Source organism: Tamandua tetradactyla, chromosome 4 (assembly GCF_023851605.1).
Source record: "Tamandua tetradactyla isolate mTamTet1 chromosome 4, mTamTet1.pri, whole genome shotgun sequence".
Taxonomy (NCBI): Eukaryota; Metazoa; Chordata; class Mammalia; order Pilosa; family Myrmecophagidae; genus Tamandua; species Tamandua tetradactyla.
In genome coordinates, this window is record NC_135330.1 from 197,169,817 (window position 1) to 197,184,561 (window position 14,745).

General features: G+C 46.2%; 1 protein-coding gene across 1 annotated transcript; it reads right to left on the reverse strand.

Moving 5' to 3' along the window:
- Positions 1-2,376: 2,376 nt before the first annotated feature.
- Positions 2,377-8,112, reverse strand: ZAR1L (zygote arrest 1 like). Its single transcript, XM_077155880.1, has 4 exons — positions 7,585-8,112; positions 6,978-7,070; positions 5,041-5,115; positions 2,377-2,704 (listed from the first exon to the last, which is right to left on the reverse strand). The coding sequence occupies exons 1-4, from the start codon at positions 8,110-8,112 to the stop codon at positions 2,558-2,560; spliced, it is 843 nt and encodes a 280-aa protein (XP_077011995.1). The 3' UTR covers positions 2,377-2,557.
- Positions 8,113-14,745: the final 6,633 nt, after the last annotated feature.

Genomic DNA, 14,745 nt, shown 5'->3' on the forward strand with positions numbered 1-14,745 from the left:
GCCACTGAAAGATCGATCTCCTCACAGTTTGTTTCCTTCTGTGTCATCATCTCCTCTCGCTCATACCCTGCTTTTAATAGCAAACTCATGCTTTAATATTGTACGCTAACTTCTGGTTCCAAGAACTTAAGCTACGTGCCCAAACTTCCAGAAATTCCTAGGCCAGCAGGAGGAGAAAACCCCTCCTTGCTCCACTCTGTCTTTCCAACTCTTCTTTTTCCTTGTCAAAAAGGCCGTGGCCTGAGATTCCCCTCACCCAGCTATACTGGCTATTCTCCAGCCTCAACCCCACCATCATCATCCACAGCAGTGGCTGGAAACTTTGGCTGCATCTCCAGGGAAGTTTAAAAATCTTCTGAGGCCCAGGCCTTCCCACCTGACCTTTAAATCAAAGGAGCGTGAGGCCCTGGCATGGGTAATTTTTTAGTCCTTCGATCATGGCTGAGATTGATCTAAAACCCTCCAGCTCACTCCTCTTTATCCTTTTTATCCCTCTGACCTCATGCTCATGGTCCGCCACATTCTCATGGAAAACCCACATGAAATCTTTTTCCTCTTAGTTTTACATTCTTACCTCTGGTGCTCTTTGTTCCACTACCTCTTGGTCATCTAAATTTCATGGCTATCCCAAAATCCTTATCCACAGCAGTGAGTGTGCCATCTCCAATATCTCAAGCATCCCTCTAAGGAATTCTTCCAGCTACCTCTTACTTTGGTGACACCTGTGCCCCCACCTGCTTTTACAAATCCTTTTCCCACCTCGAACGACCATCTGGAGATACCACGACTTCTTCCCCCACTTCAGCCAGGCTTCCCTCCACAGCTGAACAAGCGTAATTCCGTGGATCATTATACTCACCCCCTTGCTGACATTTACAAGTATCTCAATCCTTTGTCTAACTCATCTGGTGAAACCCCAGCCTTGGTTAGAGCTAAGACCTACCTTTTCCACACCTGCACCAGAACTGCTGGAGGGTGACCAGCAAATCTCAAGCAGCTCCAAATTTCAAATGCACTCTCGACACTAGCTGACAATCCTATAATACAATTATGCCTCCCTGCTAATTTTGATTTCCCAAGACCTGAGATCATTATTACAAACATTTCCCTTCCTACTTACCTCCACTGATGGCTTTGTTCATAATTCACTCAGCCAGCCACCCCATACTTTTCAAAATACTGCCCTATCTTTCCCTTTGTGACATCATCCTCACCTGGCTTTTCTTCCTGTCCCTTTGGTCCTCTTCTTGTATCTGTCCTCTAGCTTCTGGCTACTCAAAGTGTGGTCTGGGGACCAGAAGTACTGATGGCCTCTGGGAGCTTGTTAGGTTTACAAAGTCTCAGGCCCCAGGCCTGGCATGGTAGATTGAGTTCTGTGCTCCAATTTAGACATGTTCTTAGTCTGCATTCCTTTGGCTGTGAACCCACTGTGAATTGGGCTTCTTGAAGATGTTATTTTAGCTAACAGGTGGCCCAAGTGAATGCAAGTAAGGCCGTGATCTGGATTACTGAGCAGTTAGAAGCAGGGGAAGTTCAAACATACCAAGAAAAAAAGAGAGGAGCCGGATGCAGGAAGGCACTGGGTACCCGAAGAGAAAGGAGAGGACATCCCCACGTGATGGGAAAGCCAAGGCACCCCAGGGACGACCAGGAGCCCAGAACAGCATGGGCTTCAGGGAGGAAGCACGCCTGGCCAACATCTCGGTGTTAGACTTCTGGCCTCGGAAACCTTGACCCAATAAATTCTTGTAGCCAAAGCCACCTGCCATGTGGTATTGGGAAATACCTGGCAAACTTACACCCCCACCAGGGCACACCAGGGCCACCCCCACCGGGGCACCCAGGACTGCCTCCACACCCCACGGGCCTCCGCTCTCGCTGTCCCCTTGGACCCAAACAACCTTCTCACATCCCCCCACCTTGAAGGTATCAGTACTCACGCCGCCTCTTCCTGACCACCCTACCTAAAGGGGTTATTCTACCAGAGCACCCTGTTCCGTCACAGCACTTACCCGAATCGGAATTTGAGAAAATATGCGAACATACTTGTTTAAAGCAGGGCGCGAGGCCTCGCCAGCCTGGGTTCAAACCTGGCTCTCTTGTGAGCCCTCAGTGCTGCCATCATCTACACACCAGGGCACAGCAGCTCCTTGTCACACAGCTGCTCCCACGAGCTACGGCAATGCTGGCACTACTAAGTGGCAGCTGTGCTGACTGCAGCTATCGTGGCTGCTTGCCCTTGACCATCTTCCTGAACCCAGTGTGTAGGGCAGCAGCTTCTAAAGGCTCGGCCCCACTTCACGTAAGTGAGGTTTGTCACTTCCCAATGCCACGTTGACGTTTGCACCCCAGGATCACCAATTCACATTCCTTCACTCTATTTTACATGCATTTATTTTCTCCTATTTACAATGTACAATTATATTATACAATCTACAAAAAGTACAAAAGCCTAATTCATTTTCCATGCCAAGTTGGAGCCAATGTACAAAAAAGATAAACACATGGCACAGTTAATTACAAGAGCTCAGACGTCCTGTGCACGGGGCAGTGCCCATTACAGGCCGCAGTTCCAGCTGTAGACTGTACTGCCGCAGGAGAATCTCTTGTCTTTGCAGCGGCCACACAGCTCCTGCCGGTGCGGCCTCCTTAGGTCAACGTGCCTTTTCTTTTGGGTACAGGAACAATGGGATTTTGAGCAGGTCTGTAGAAAACAGGGAACAGTTCGAATGATCAAGTCAGCATTTCATCTCTAATCCCCAAATCGAAATGCCTCTCCTCATCCCCTCCCCAGAATCTTCGTGTTCCCTCAAGTCCTGTGAGAAACCCAGGACTGAGTTGTACAGAATCACTTTTATCCTTTAAACGCCATACATTTGTTCAGGATGAAGGTACAGCGATGATGACGATGGGGATATTGCTGAGCCAATCAGAAAGTCATAACTATGAAAGAACTATTTTCAAAGTTAAAGAGTTTTACAGAGGGTCTCTGCTATCTAGGTTTTCACATTTGTAGCTGGGCAAAAACAGATCTGACTGTCTAGACTGGACCATTTAACAGCCCTGAAGAAGTGGTTCTCACTCAGAGTTTTCCGCCCCAGTGGACAGCTGAAGATATTTTGGGTTGTGACAACAAGAAAAGAGGGATGTTTGAGAGGAGGATAATTTTCTTTTCTTTCCAGATATATACAGTCTTTACCAGGTTTTAAACAGTGTTTTTTGACCACTATCCCATTTTCTCTTTGCATACAGAAAAATCACACCAGCAGAGACTGGTCTCCCCTCCCAGCACTGCCCTGTTTTCTGCGCATGTCTCACAGCTGGGCAGAATTAGTCAAGCATTACCTTTTATATACTGTGAAAATAAACATTTTTACTTTTCAAATGAGATCATCTTAAACACACTTTACCAAACATTATGATATCCACATCCTCCCTGCTCCCCCCAAATGAGAATGCCTCCTCATAAGAAAATTCTAATAGCTAATACTCACATGGTGTTTACTATATGCCCAAAACTATTCTAAACATTTTATGTAAATTAATTCACTTCATTCTCACCACATCCCCATAAGGAAGACCCCAAAAAGGGTTTTCTCTAAGGCAGCTGTCTCATTCTGGCAGTGGCAGATGAGACCGTTCTGACTAAGCCTCCTGCAGGGGACATGTAGACAAGCTGAACCTTAAAGGAGGGAAAAAAAAAGGCAAAAAGAAACAAAAACCTGTCTGAAGGCCCTAGAAAGTTATCAAAGCATGAGAGACAGAAACTCAGAAAGAACGATAAGCCTGGTTTGGGGGACTATTTTCCCTCACAAAGTATCTGCCAATTCCAGAAGAGGTGAAAGACAGTACGAAGCTAAAAAAGATTTTAACAAGCTGACGAGGCAAGAAGTCATCCTAAATATGCCAACTCGGCCCCGTGCCAGACCCTGGAAGCGGCACCCTCAGAGCGAGGCTGAGCCAAAAACAGACCAGCCTGCAGAGGCGCTGCAGCCAGTTTCAACTCAGCTCGACTCTGGCTGAGAAACAGTGGCCGGAAACTGCTGATGTTTCTACCTGCCTGCCAGAGACAGAAGTCGGGCTTCTAAGGTCACTGCATTGTTAGGAAGAGGTAAAGTCAAAATTTAGAGTAGACCTTGATCAGTCTAGAAGTCAAGTTGCAATCGCTAGTAACAGTAAGAATGTTAAAGGCCATCAAGCTAATGGGGTGGGGTAGAATAACAAAAATCAATCCAAGTGAAGGCAAGAAAAGTACAGAAAAATAGTAAGAAAATATATTTACAGCCAATTTAATCAAACTGAGAATGTTGGGTGGACGATCACAATAAATCATTTATGTCCTATTAGACAAGTTTTTAAAACATTTATTTCTAAGTATACAAATAGAAGAAATATTTTTCATTAAAGTGAAGGATTTAGATGTACAAAAATTTCTTAACTGTGAAAATCAAGTATGTCACACTTTCCTGAAAAGCTTAAAGAGAGATTTCCTTCTGGGTATTTGAAGGGTTTTTGCCTAAACTCAAGAGGTGCACGTAATAGGAAGATAAGGGCTCATTCAGCTCTGTGTTTTCTGGACTCTGGAATCACTGTGGAATACCATTACAGCTCTAATACTTACTGACCCTTATTGAACTTGAGCTTTCTGATCTGTAAACTGGGAGCATTTTAATATATATATTACTTCAAAGGTTGTATTATACGGTAATATATATAAAGCACTTAGCCCTAAGTTCAGCACGTAGTAAAAATTTAATAAAGCCAAACTATTGTCTTCATCATATGCAGGTTGTTCAAGAAAAACTCACAAATGCCACACACACTAAAGGCAATTTAGAATGGTGACTCTCCCCCACCCCCCAAAAAAAGCAAACTAGAATTTATACTTTTCTGAAATATTTATTGTGAAAAATTCAAACATATAGAAAATCTAACATTCCTACCCCAATGCCCACTTCTATCGAATGCTGACATTTTGCCACAGTGGCTTCACGTAAGCACTGACCCATTACGGCCACGGTGCAGGGTCTGCACACTTACCTGGCACTGGATTGCCTCCACCCTGTAAGGGTTAAAGCTCTTTTGGCATTTGCGACAGAGCTGCTTGAAGTAAACCTAAAGAGAGATGTCTCATTAGGACAGATGGACCCCGAGACGCCCAGTTCTGAACTCCCCCCCACCTCCCCACCCCTTGCTTCTGCACAGCCTGTGCCCTCCATTGCTGCTATCTGTTGCTTTTTCTTACCCTTTGAACCTCCTTTCTCTTACCTGCAAATCAGGATACTACAACTTACATTTCCCATAATTCTGACAACCACCCAAAAATGTACATGAAGTTCCATAGCAAGTGCTCAATGGGAAATAGCTATTCTTATAACTTTACTCATTGTGTATACTAAAGCCTTGACCTTCTCGTCCTTTTGTCCCAGCCTACCGTTCTGTTCACTTTTCAATTTTAAATCCTTCTAGCTACCCACCAATACCAGGTGGTTTTAAAGCTTTGTGCATTTCCACCTACACAGGATCTGGGTGACTCACGGGCTGACCCTCATCCTTAAAGCCCTGCCTGGACATCCTGACACCATCCCTCGGACAGGGTTGACCCCCTCTGGTGTGAGCTCTGGACCACCTTGATCATGGGTGCCACTGCATGTTGTCACCACACTGCATTTTGTCCGCGTCACTCCTATCAGATGCAATGTCTTGAGAAGGGGTCCTATGCCTTGTTCTTTGTATCCTAGTGCTGTGGAATGTTTGATTTAAACCCATCGTTTTTTCTTCTGGCAAGAGAAGGAAAGTTTAATTTGGTGTAAAAAATATATTTGCCTCCAGGGCCTAGTAAATAGCTAGTCTGAAAAGTCAAGATTTTCTTTCCTTTCTTCCCCCCCTGTATCTCAGCTTGCTTCCTTGCCCTCTCCTCCCATAGCTTTTTATCTGGAAAAGTATCTAAACATGCAGTAGCACCGGGGACAAAGTCAAATGCTGATGGAAGCTGATGAAGTGGGCCTCGTGTAGACATAGAAAACAAAGGGCACAAGCCAACAAAAGGGGACAGCAGTCCCAGGTTACTGTTTTCATACTGAAATGAGCAGCCACAGTGACCAGAGCCTATGGTTTTTCAGGAAATGCAGAGTTTACTGTAAAATCTTTCCTAGCCTTAGTATGTTGGCAACTAACTCAAATTATGAAAAAAAGTAACTGATGAGCTCAAACTGATCTTTACAATAAATTATTTCTCTTACTGCCCCATCTTGTGGACAAAGTAGAAATTCCCTTGACCTAAGGCCCACACATGTTCGAAATAAAGCAAATAAAAACTGTAACAGTAGGTCCCAATGTAGACAAGAACAAGTGTTCAACCGAAAACCTAGCACTTTGCACACAGAACTACCAAACCAAAGGCAACACCAGGCCACGGTTCAGAAGCCCGCTGAGGGCCTGGCCAGTACGAATGCTGAGAGCCAGCACTGGCAATGCAGGGAGGAGCGGTCCGGAGCACTCCGAGCTGTGAGGTTATTGAAATCTATGTCAGGACTGATGACCAGCACAAGTGTGCTGGGAGAAGTTAGCTCTCTGAAACAAAACACAAATGCACTGTTCATCCACTAATGAATGGCAGAAAAGGCACTAGACTCTGGTATGTGATATTAAACATATTACACTAGAAAGGATTTTTTTAATATAGCATTGTACATTAAATTTTAATATCATGAATTTGCCAATTAATCTTTGTTGAGACCCTTTTCACCGACTTTGTTCATTGTCCTGCTTAGTAACAAATGGTAACGAAAGAGCTTCTGTGACAGGCCCATTCAGCTCACTTCAAGCATTTACTGAGCATCTATTACACGCCTGGCAGGGAGGCTGCTAGATGAACGAGACAGGGTTGCTTGTTTCTCCACTAGCAGACAGTGTGTTCCTCCGATTCTCTCTCCACCTGCCCATCCTCCCCCCGCGTCCCTGTCACTTCCACTTACCTTATTCGTCCCAGAAATGCACCATACATAAGCGCTCTCCCACCTGGTCTTACAGTCTTTACAGTGAAAGTAGCCGTATTTTGGATCCAAGTACTGCAATTAAGGGGGAAAGGCCTTTCACCGTCTCAGAGGAGGGGGAGCAACGGGGGGACACAGAGAAGGGAGGAACAAGCCAGCTCCTTTTTATTTTGTGGCTTTCTGTGAGCAACAAAAGCGAAATTCTTCTTAGCCTCACTCCTACCCTTAACAGCTACAGGTGGCTGTCCCGGTGGCTCTCAGGGATTGTCCTGGATTTTTCTGGCTGCCCTCTCACACTTTCCCCACCCATTTCCCACGGTGCCGCCAACCCACTGCACCCCCAGGACCACCCGAGCACGTCTTGCACGGGCGTGTGGCCCGTCTTTGTCCCACCACTCCCAGGAGGCGCTTCCAGACCCGATTTTCACAGGCTTAGGGCTGCCGCCTCGCGTTACCAACAAGGCGCAGAACGCACAGGGCACGCAAAGCGCAGGTTCCGGCAACTCCCCCTCCTTCAGCACCCGGCGTGCTCGCGGCCCCCGGGGGTTGCAAGGAGGAGGGAGAGCCCGGCGCGGGGCCCGGCGGTCACCTGGAACTTGGGCCTCCGGAGCAGATCGGCGGCGCGCGCGGGCGTCTGCGGGCTCTTCCTCCCCCGGGCGCCCGGGGCCTCTTCCTCGGGCAGCTGCTCCAGCGGCTCCTCCGGCGCGGCACCTCCCGCCCCGGGCCGGGGCCGCGACGCCGCCCGCCTCTCGCCGTCGTCCCCGTCGCGGCGGCGGCAGCCCAGCGTGCGCGGCCCGAGCGAGCACTGCACGGCCCTGTCCACGCGCGGGCTCACCTGCACGGCCGCGTCCCGGGTGTGGGCCCTGCACAGGCGCAGGCCCAGCCCCGGGTTCATGTGTGAGAGAATGGCCTTGAGCTGGGCTCGCCGGTGACTGTCCAGGCAGTAGTCGGGGGCGTTGGCGGGCACCAGCAGCCCCGGCCTGGCCAGGAAGGCGGGGAGCACGGGGCTCTGCCTCCAGTCGGGCTGCTTGTGCTCGGGGAGAGCCGGCGGGCCCACGGGCAGCGCGGCCCCGTAGCCCTGGTACAGGCCGCAGGGCACGCGGACCAGGCGCTCCATCACCGCCCTCCGCCCTCCGCCCTCCGCCCTCGCGCAGCCCTGCCCTGCCCAGCCCGGTGGGCTGCGGGTCAGCCCCACTTCTCATTTATCCCCCGACGCGGCCCGGAGCTGCCGCCCATTCCCCTAATTGAAGGAGGCGGGCCCTCTCCCCACCCACCGGGCCTAACTGCCACCTGGGTCCTAATTGCTTTTCTCCACCTCTTTCAGAGCTGTTCCTCATTTGTGACTTCTGTTCCCACACATTCTTTAAGTAGCAATTCATTCGTTTACTCCCATGGTGACTCGCCATTTTAGAGATCCTCTTTTCAAAAGCATAGAGTAACCGAATGCAAGGAGGGGGGAAAGCATATTAGAGCAGAGCAAATGAATGTCAAGTTCCCAGGAGCAAGGAGCCTAAAGTTAGGGGCTGTGCACACAGTGAGACAAAACACTTCGCAGGATTGTGCGACAGCCAGCAGTTCTCATTCCGTCACTTCTAGTGAGACCAAAAGCCAAAAAAGGAAGAAAAAGCCAGTTGTTCTGATTTCCAGAGGAAATGCAGACTCAGTTGCAGGCTGGTTAAATGTATGGGGACTCCAAAGTCAAATGGACTTGAATTCAAACCTGAGTCTTGTTAACAGGTAAGTTACTTTCCTTGATTCAGCCTCCCCAACTGAGACTCCTAACCAATGTATGGGTGGGTGTGAGGTTAACGTGCGATTGCTTGCAAAGCACGGAGCGGGCTGCCTGACACATGCTGGAGGGGGAAGGTCCCGCTGACTGAGAATCGCCACCTCGCCCCTCTGCTCTCTACACCTCCCAGACCAGGCACTCTGGAATCCACCTCCCTTGGTAAGGCTCCTGCAGCAGCTAAGGACTACTGGTTATCAGCAGAAAATGATGCCTCAGAACTCAAGTGGGGTCCACCTTTTTTCTAATGTAGGGTTGCTTCTGTTGTTGGCTCAGGAGCCTTCTGGGAGCAGCTCCCACCTCCTGAACCCAGCGGGAGGCTTTCTGAGATCATACCCAAAGCTGAAGCTCGCCGTGTGCTAGGGCTGGCCCAGAGATAAAGCTCCGAGAGCGGCCTGGATACCTGCTCCCCAGTGCAACAGCGGCCAGAGCTCCTGGCCTCTGGCGTCACGCCTCAGCCCCCCATCGCTGAGCACCCTGCAGCCGCCCAGCAAGTCGGCCAGGACCAGCTGCTGCTCTGGGGCTTCCTAGGTTGGCTGGCCTGGGGTGATGGGGAGCAGACATCACACGCCTGAGGGAGAAAACAGCCCTTCAACAAGTCTAGGGCTGGGTCCCCAGGATGAGACTGAGGGGTGGGCAGGGATGGGGAGTGGACAGGAGCAGGACCTCCAAGCAGGGTGCCCGGCATCTGGAGCCTCAGGGAGACAAGAACAAGCTTGGCTGTCGGGAAGTCAAACAAGGAACTCTTTCGCCACGCTGAGATGCAGTGGAGGTGACAAAGGGTGGTAGTCTCACCCAGCCAAAATAAATAAACTGCATCGGCCTTCAGGAATAATGAGACTGGTTTAATTCAAGATAGAGAATCAATAAAAATAGCTTACTCGAGGGATGAATCATGGTCATGGGTAAAAAGACATTTTTTTGTGAAGAACTCAATTAAAAAGAATAAAACCAATTATAAAGGAACTAGAAAATTATAGGATAATTACAATAGAACTTCCAGTAAAGAGGGAAGGTAAATTTGAGAAAGACTGGCAGCCGCCATATAGATTTGTACAAGACCTTAGAGAAATAAATAAACTAACCCCATAGTTTTTAACATCTGCAGCGATTCTGGCTTCACTGCCATTGTCTGCAGTTTTTCTCTGCAGTTGATCTATATCCTGCCTTTTGATTTTTTCTTTCTTTCCTTCTGTTCCTCTAATAGACTAATTCCTCTTAGCAAACTAAATCTAAATTTTTGTTTGCTTTTGCTTTGTAAGGGAGTCCAGGAGTCCAGTATTTATGGCAAAGGATTTATTGAGGGTTTCCAGACTCTCTTATTTTTCTAGTCATTTCCAGGAAACAGTGAAATTTGTAACATCAGAGGGATCTATAATTTTCAGTAAGTAGTTGATTTGCTTGACACCCCCAGAAACTGAAGAGCAAAGTAATACACTGGCGTTACTACAGTTCCTAGTTTCACAGAGCACAGGCCTCACTGGACAAATTGCTACATTCCAAACTGAGGTACAATATTGTTACAGTTGAAGACCACAAAGTGTTACATTCTGGAAGTCAGACCATGCTGCTGATAAAAAAAAAAAGGCCTATTCCATTCATAATACATATCTGATCATATTTACTGGTGGGCCATGTTCTCAGGATAAAAAGGGTCAGCTCAAGACTTCCTATTTGTGGTGACTGCTCAAGAAATTTTGGAAGCTTATGTTTTGTCTGGAACTAGGCTGGCACAAGTAGTCAAGTTAATAGCAGTTAACAGAGCTGCATTCTTGGCTCTGAATTTAAAGTGAATATACAAATTGATAATAAATATGTCTGGTGTCTGATGTACAATAGGGCAAATAGGAGATTCTTGACTTTGATGGAAATGAAAGTATCTCACATAAAAGTGAAAACTGATTTGTTAGAGGTTTTACAACTCCATTCACTGTGGAGTTCATACAGGGCAGTATGTCACCATTTCTAAAAGCAGTGATTTTTGCTGGCAGAACCACTGTTAGATGACAGAATCTACCCTTAGAAGCCCCACTCTTGTTTTTTTGTGGTAACATATATACAACATAAAATTTCCCAGTTTTACAACTTTCAAGTATACACTCCAGTGCTTGTTGTACTGCTACCACCTCCACCCCTTGCTAAAACTTCCCCATCACCCCAAACAGAAACTCTATACGCATTCAGCAAAAACTCCCTCCTATCCCCCTACTCTCTCCCTCCACAGAATTGCATATTCTAGATACTTCGCCTCAATATGTCTTTTTGATCTGGTTTATTTCATTGAACATCATGTCTTCAAGGTTCACCGATGTTGCCACACGGAACAGAACTTCATTCCTTTTTGGGGGGTTTGAGTAATATCCCTCCCATTAAATAGATATGTCACATTCTCTTTATCCACACATCTGTTGATGGACACTTGAGTTGCTTCCACCTTTGGCTGTTGTGAATAACACTGCTATGAACATTGGTGTACAAATATGGTTGTGCCCTTGCTGTCAATTCATTGGGGTACATGAAATGAGATTGCCAGGTTGTGATAATCTGTTTAATTTTTTGAGGAACTGTCAACAGTTCCCACAGCAATTGCACCATTTTACATTCCCACTATGTTTAAGGGTTCCTGTTTGTCCCTATAACTTGCTGTTTTTCACTTTTCAAATAACTTTTCTAGTAACTTCTAGATGAAGTGGCATCTCATGGTGGCTTTGACTTGTATTTCCCATGGCTAATGATGCTGAGCATCTTTGCATGTGCTTATTGGCCATTTGTATATCTTCTTTGGAGAAGTGTCTATTCAAGTCCTTTGCCTATATTTTTAAAAAATTGGGGTTGTTTCTTTTTGTCATTAAGTTGTAGGGAAGTCCCACTTTGATGCAATAACAACTTTTATTCATTTTCAAAAATACACTTCAGAAAAAGTAATAGACAAATGAATTGAAAAGGAGGTTACAATTTAACTTGTATGGTCAGTTTAGCTGAACACCATAACTACTAGGACTCTTGAACAGGGAGTGAGATCTTGCTGGTTTGTACAGGTCACTGTGATGCCCAATATATCCCAGAGTAATCTGGACAGTGAATAAAAGAGTATTTTCAAAGTCCCCTTGGGGAACTGGGAGAAAGGAGTAAACATTCAACTTCCCTATTTGGGGAATTCCTGATATTCTCGCAAGTTGTGGGGACAACCAAATCAATAGGCTGAGCCTTCAATCTTGGGGTTTGCCCCTATGAAACTTATTCCTGAAAGCATAAGCTAAGCCTACTTATAATTATGTCTAACAGTCACTCCCAGAGAATTTCTTTTGTTGCTCAGATGTGACCTCTCTCTCTCTAAGCCTACTCCACAGGTGAATTCACTGTTCTCCCTATGTGGGACATGACTCCCACTGGTGTAAATCTCCCTGGCAACAGGGAGGGACAGAACTCCTGGGATGAGCCAGGACTCAGCACCAAGAGATGGAGAAAGCCTTCTTGACCAAAAGGGTAAAGAGAGAAATGAGATCAAAATAAAGTTTCAGCAGCTGAGAGATTTCAAACAGAGTCAAGAGGTTATCCTAGAGATGATTCTTATGTATTATATAGATATCCCTTTTTAATTTATGGTGTATTGTAGTGGCTGGAGGGAAATACCTGAAACTGTTGACCTGTGTTCCAGTAGCCTTGATTCTTAAAGACAATTGTGTAACAATATAGCTTTTACAATGTGACTGTGTGATTGTGAAAACTTTTGTGTCTGATGCTCCTTTTATCCAGGGTATGGACAGATGAGTAAAAAAATAGATGGAAGGCAGTGCGAGGGTAGCTCAGTGGTAGAATTCTCACCTGCCATGCAGGAAACTGGAGTTCAATTACTGCCCCATGCACTCCCACCCACCCCCACCCCCAAAATCAACAAATGGTACTATAATGGGACACTCACATGGAAAAAGAATGAAATGAGACCCCCACCATACAGCATACAAAAATATATATCTATGGATAAAAATAAATAAATGATAGGGGGAGGAGTAAAATAAATTGGGTAGATGGAAATACTAGTGATCAATGAGAGGGAGGGGTAAGAGATATGGGATATATAAGGTTTTTTCTTTTTTCTTTTTCTGGCGTGATGCAAATGTTGTAAAAACGATCATGGTGAAGAACAGACAATTATGTAATGATATTGTGAGACATTGAGTGTACACCATGTATGGACTGTATGGTACATGAAGATATCTCAATCAAAATATTAAAAAAAGAAAGAAAGAAAGAAAAGGAGGCTAAAAGAAATTCGACAGAGCTATGGGAGTTACCTAGCAAAATAATTCCTATATCACAGTCACTATTTGCTTGATTAGTATTGTGTTATCAACAAAACCATCTGAGTAAAAGGGTGATTTTACGGGCAGTAGATTCTTAGTATGCCACCAGAAAGAAGAAATTATTTTGAATATCTTAAAGAGACATACTATTTGTCAGCAAAATTCTTTACAGGAAACTCCTAAGATAAATGCAGAAAGTTTTCCCCAACAACTTTACCAGGCAGTTGGATTTAGTAGAATTAATCCTTCTGTAAGTTGAGAGTTTTTATCTAGTTAGAGTATATGTCTGAATGGCCTTTCCTTCTTCAACAACTGATACTCAGGCAGTGGTAAAAACTTTCTTCATACACATGATTCACACTCTTGGGATACCAGAGCACATTAAATCAGACAAAAGAAGTCATTTTATTTCTGTTGTCATCCAGGAATTATGCCAATGTTTTCAAATTCCTACCAGTCTCAGCCATCTGGACAACCAGAGTAGATAAATGAAACTTAAAAAAAAACTCATTGGCTAAGCTCCTACACTCTGCCGAGTTAAGATGGCCTAGAGCTTTACCACTGAATTTGTTAAAAAATAAGAATGACCCCTGCAAACAAGCACAGCCTCTCTCTCTGAACCTGAGTCTGGCAGGCCAATAGATTTGGGTCTGTGACCATGTCCTATACTTATTTAAATGAATCCTCTCATAATCGTGTTCAATACCTACAAGAGATTGCCTCTTCCCGAGAGATCCTGAGACACAAAATCTTGAATGACAATGTGGATAGCGGGGAAAATTATAGTGTTTCTATTTTACAGTTTCAAAGAGGAGGGCTTTTTAAGTGTCAGTACAGTATCTCCTAACTCTTCCTGGTGCAGAAAAGAGAGACTCTTCAATTTTTCTTGAGGATTTACTTTAGAAAATCTGCTGTAAATTATTTTTCTGCCCTTTGAGATGTAGGTAAGTCTTTCAAAACGCTGGGAGCCATCTCTCTGAAATGTAATCGAGGGGATTACCTCTATCTCCCAGTTTCTGTGGGAGAGTAGTTGACCTTTGACAGGCACCTGGTTCCAAGGTGCAAAAAATACCTCCTGCCATAGGTAGGGAGAACTTCTCCTTCCTTTGGATAAAAGCAATGAGCAGACACAGGGGGCCGCTGCAACTGCAAGGTGACTTCAGGATAAACCGGGGCGACACGGGGCGCTCTGCCGGCCTCCTACTCGACCAGTTACCCTGGGTCTGGGAAACAGCATGAAATGGCTCTGTCCTTGCAGTCTCTTTAGCGGCTTGTCCGTGAACAGCACCGCGTTCTGATTTCTTGATTCAGTAAAAAACTGTTTTCCTTTTCTTCTGCCCTTGTGGAGAGGCTTTCTGGACTCGCGGGAGATTTCGTTTCTAATAACAGCTCCCCAGTACCACCCAAACGCGAAAGTGGGGGGTGTGGAAGGATGAGGAGTGGACAGGGGCGCGCTCGCCTCCTAGCAGGATGGCCAGGTTCTCTGACCGCTCCAGGAGACGTGAACATGCGCCCAGGAGGGGCCGGCTGGAGACCGCCATTACCTAGTAAGAGATACGGCGGCTGCGCCGGCCTGACTTCCGGGGGCGCGCACGCTGCGTCTTGCGTCCCGCGTCACGTGCCCTGCGTCCCGCGTCACGTGCCCAGAGCGCGAGTTTTG

What these genes read in the sequence shown, in the direction of transcription:
- ZAR1L (XM_077155880.1), bottom strand. Translation starts at nt 8,112, where the DNA reads ATGGAGCGCCTGGTCCGCGTGCCCTGCGGCCTGTACCAGGGCTACGGG. An exon ending in GCATTTCTGGGACGAATAAG is followed by an intron (nt 5,116 to 6,977) that starts GTAAGTGGAAGT and finishes ATCTCTCTTTAG; the next exon opens with GTTTACTTCAAGCAGCTCTG. An exon ending in TGGAGGCAATCCAGTGCCAG is followed by an intron (nt 2,705 to 5,040) that starts GTAAGTGTGCAG and finishes TGTTTTCTACAG; the next exon opens with ACCTGCTCAAAATCCCATTG.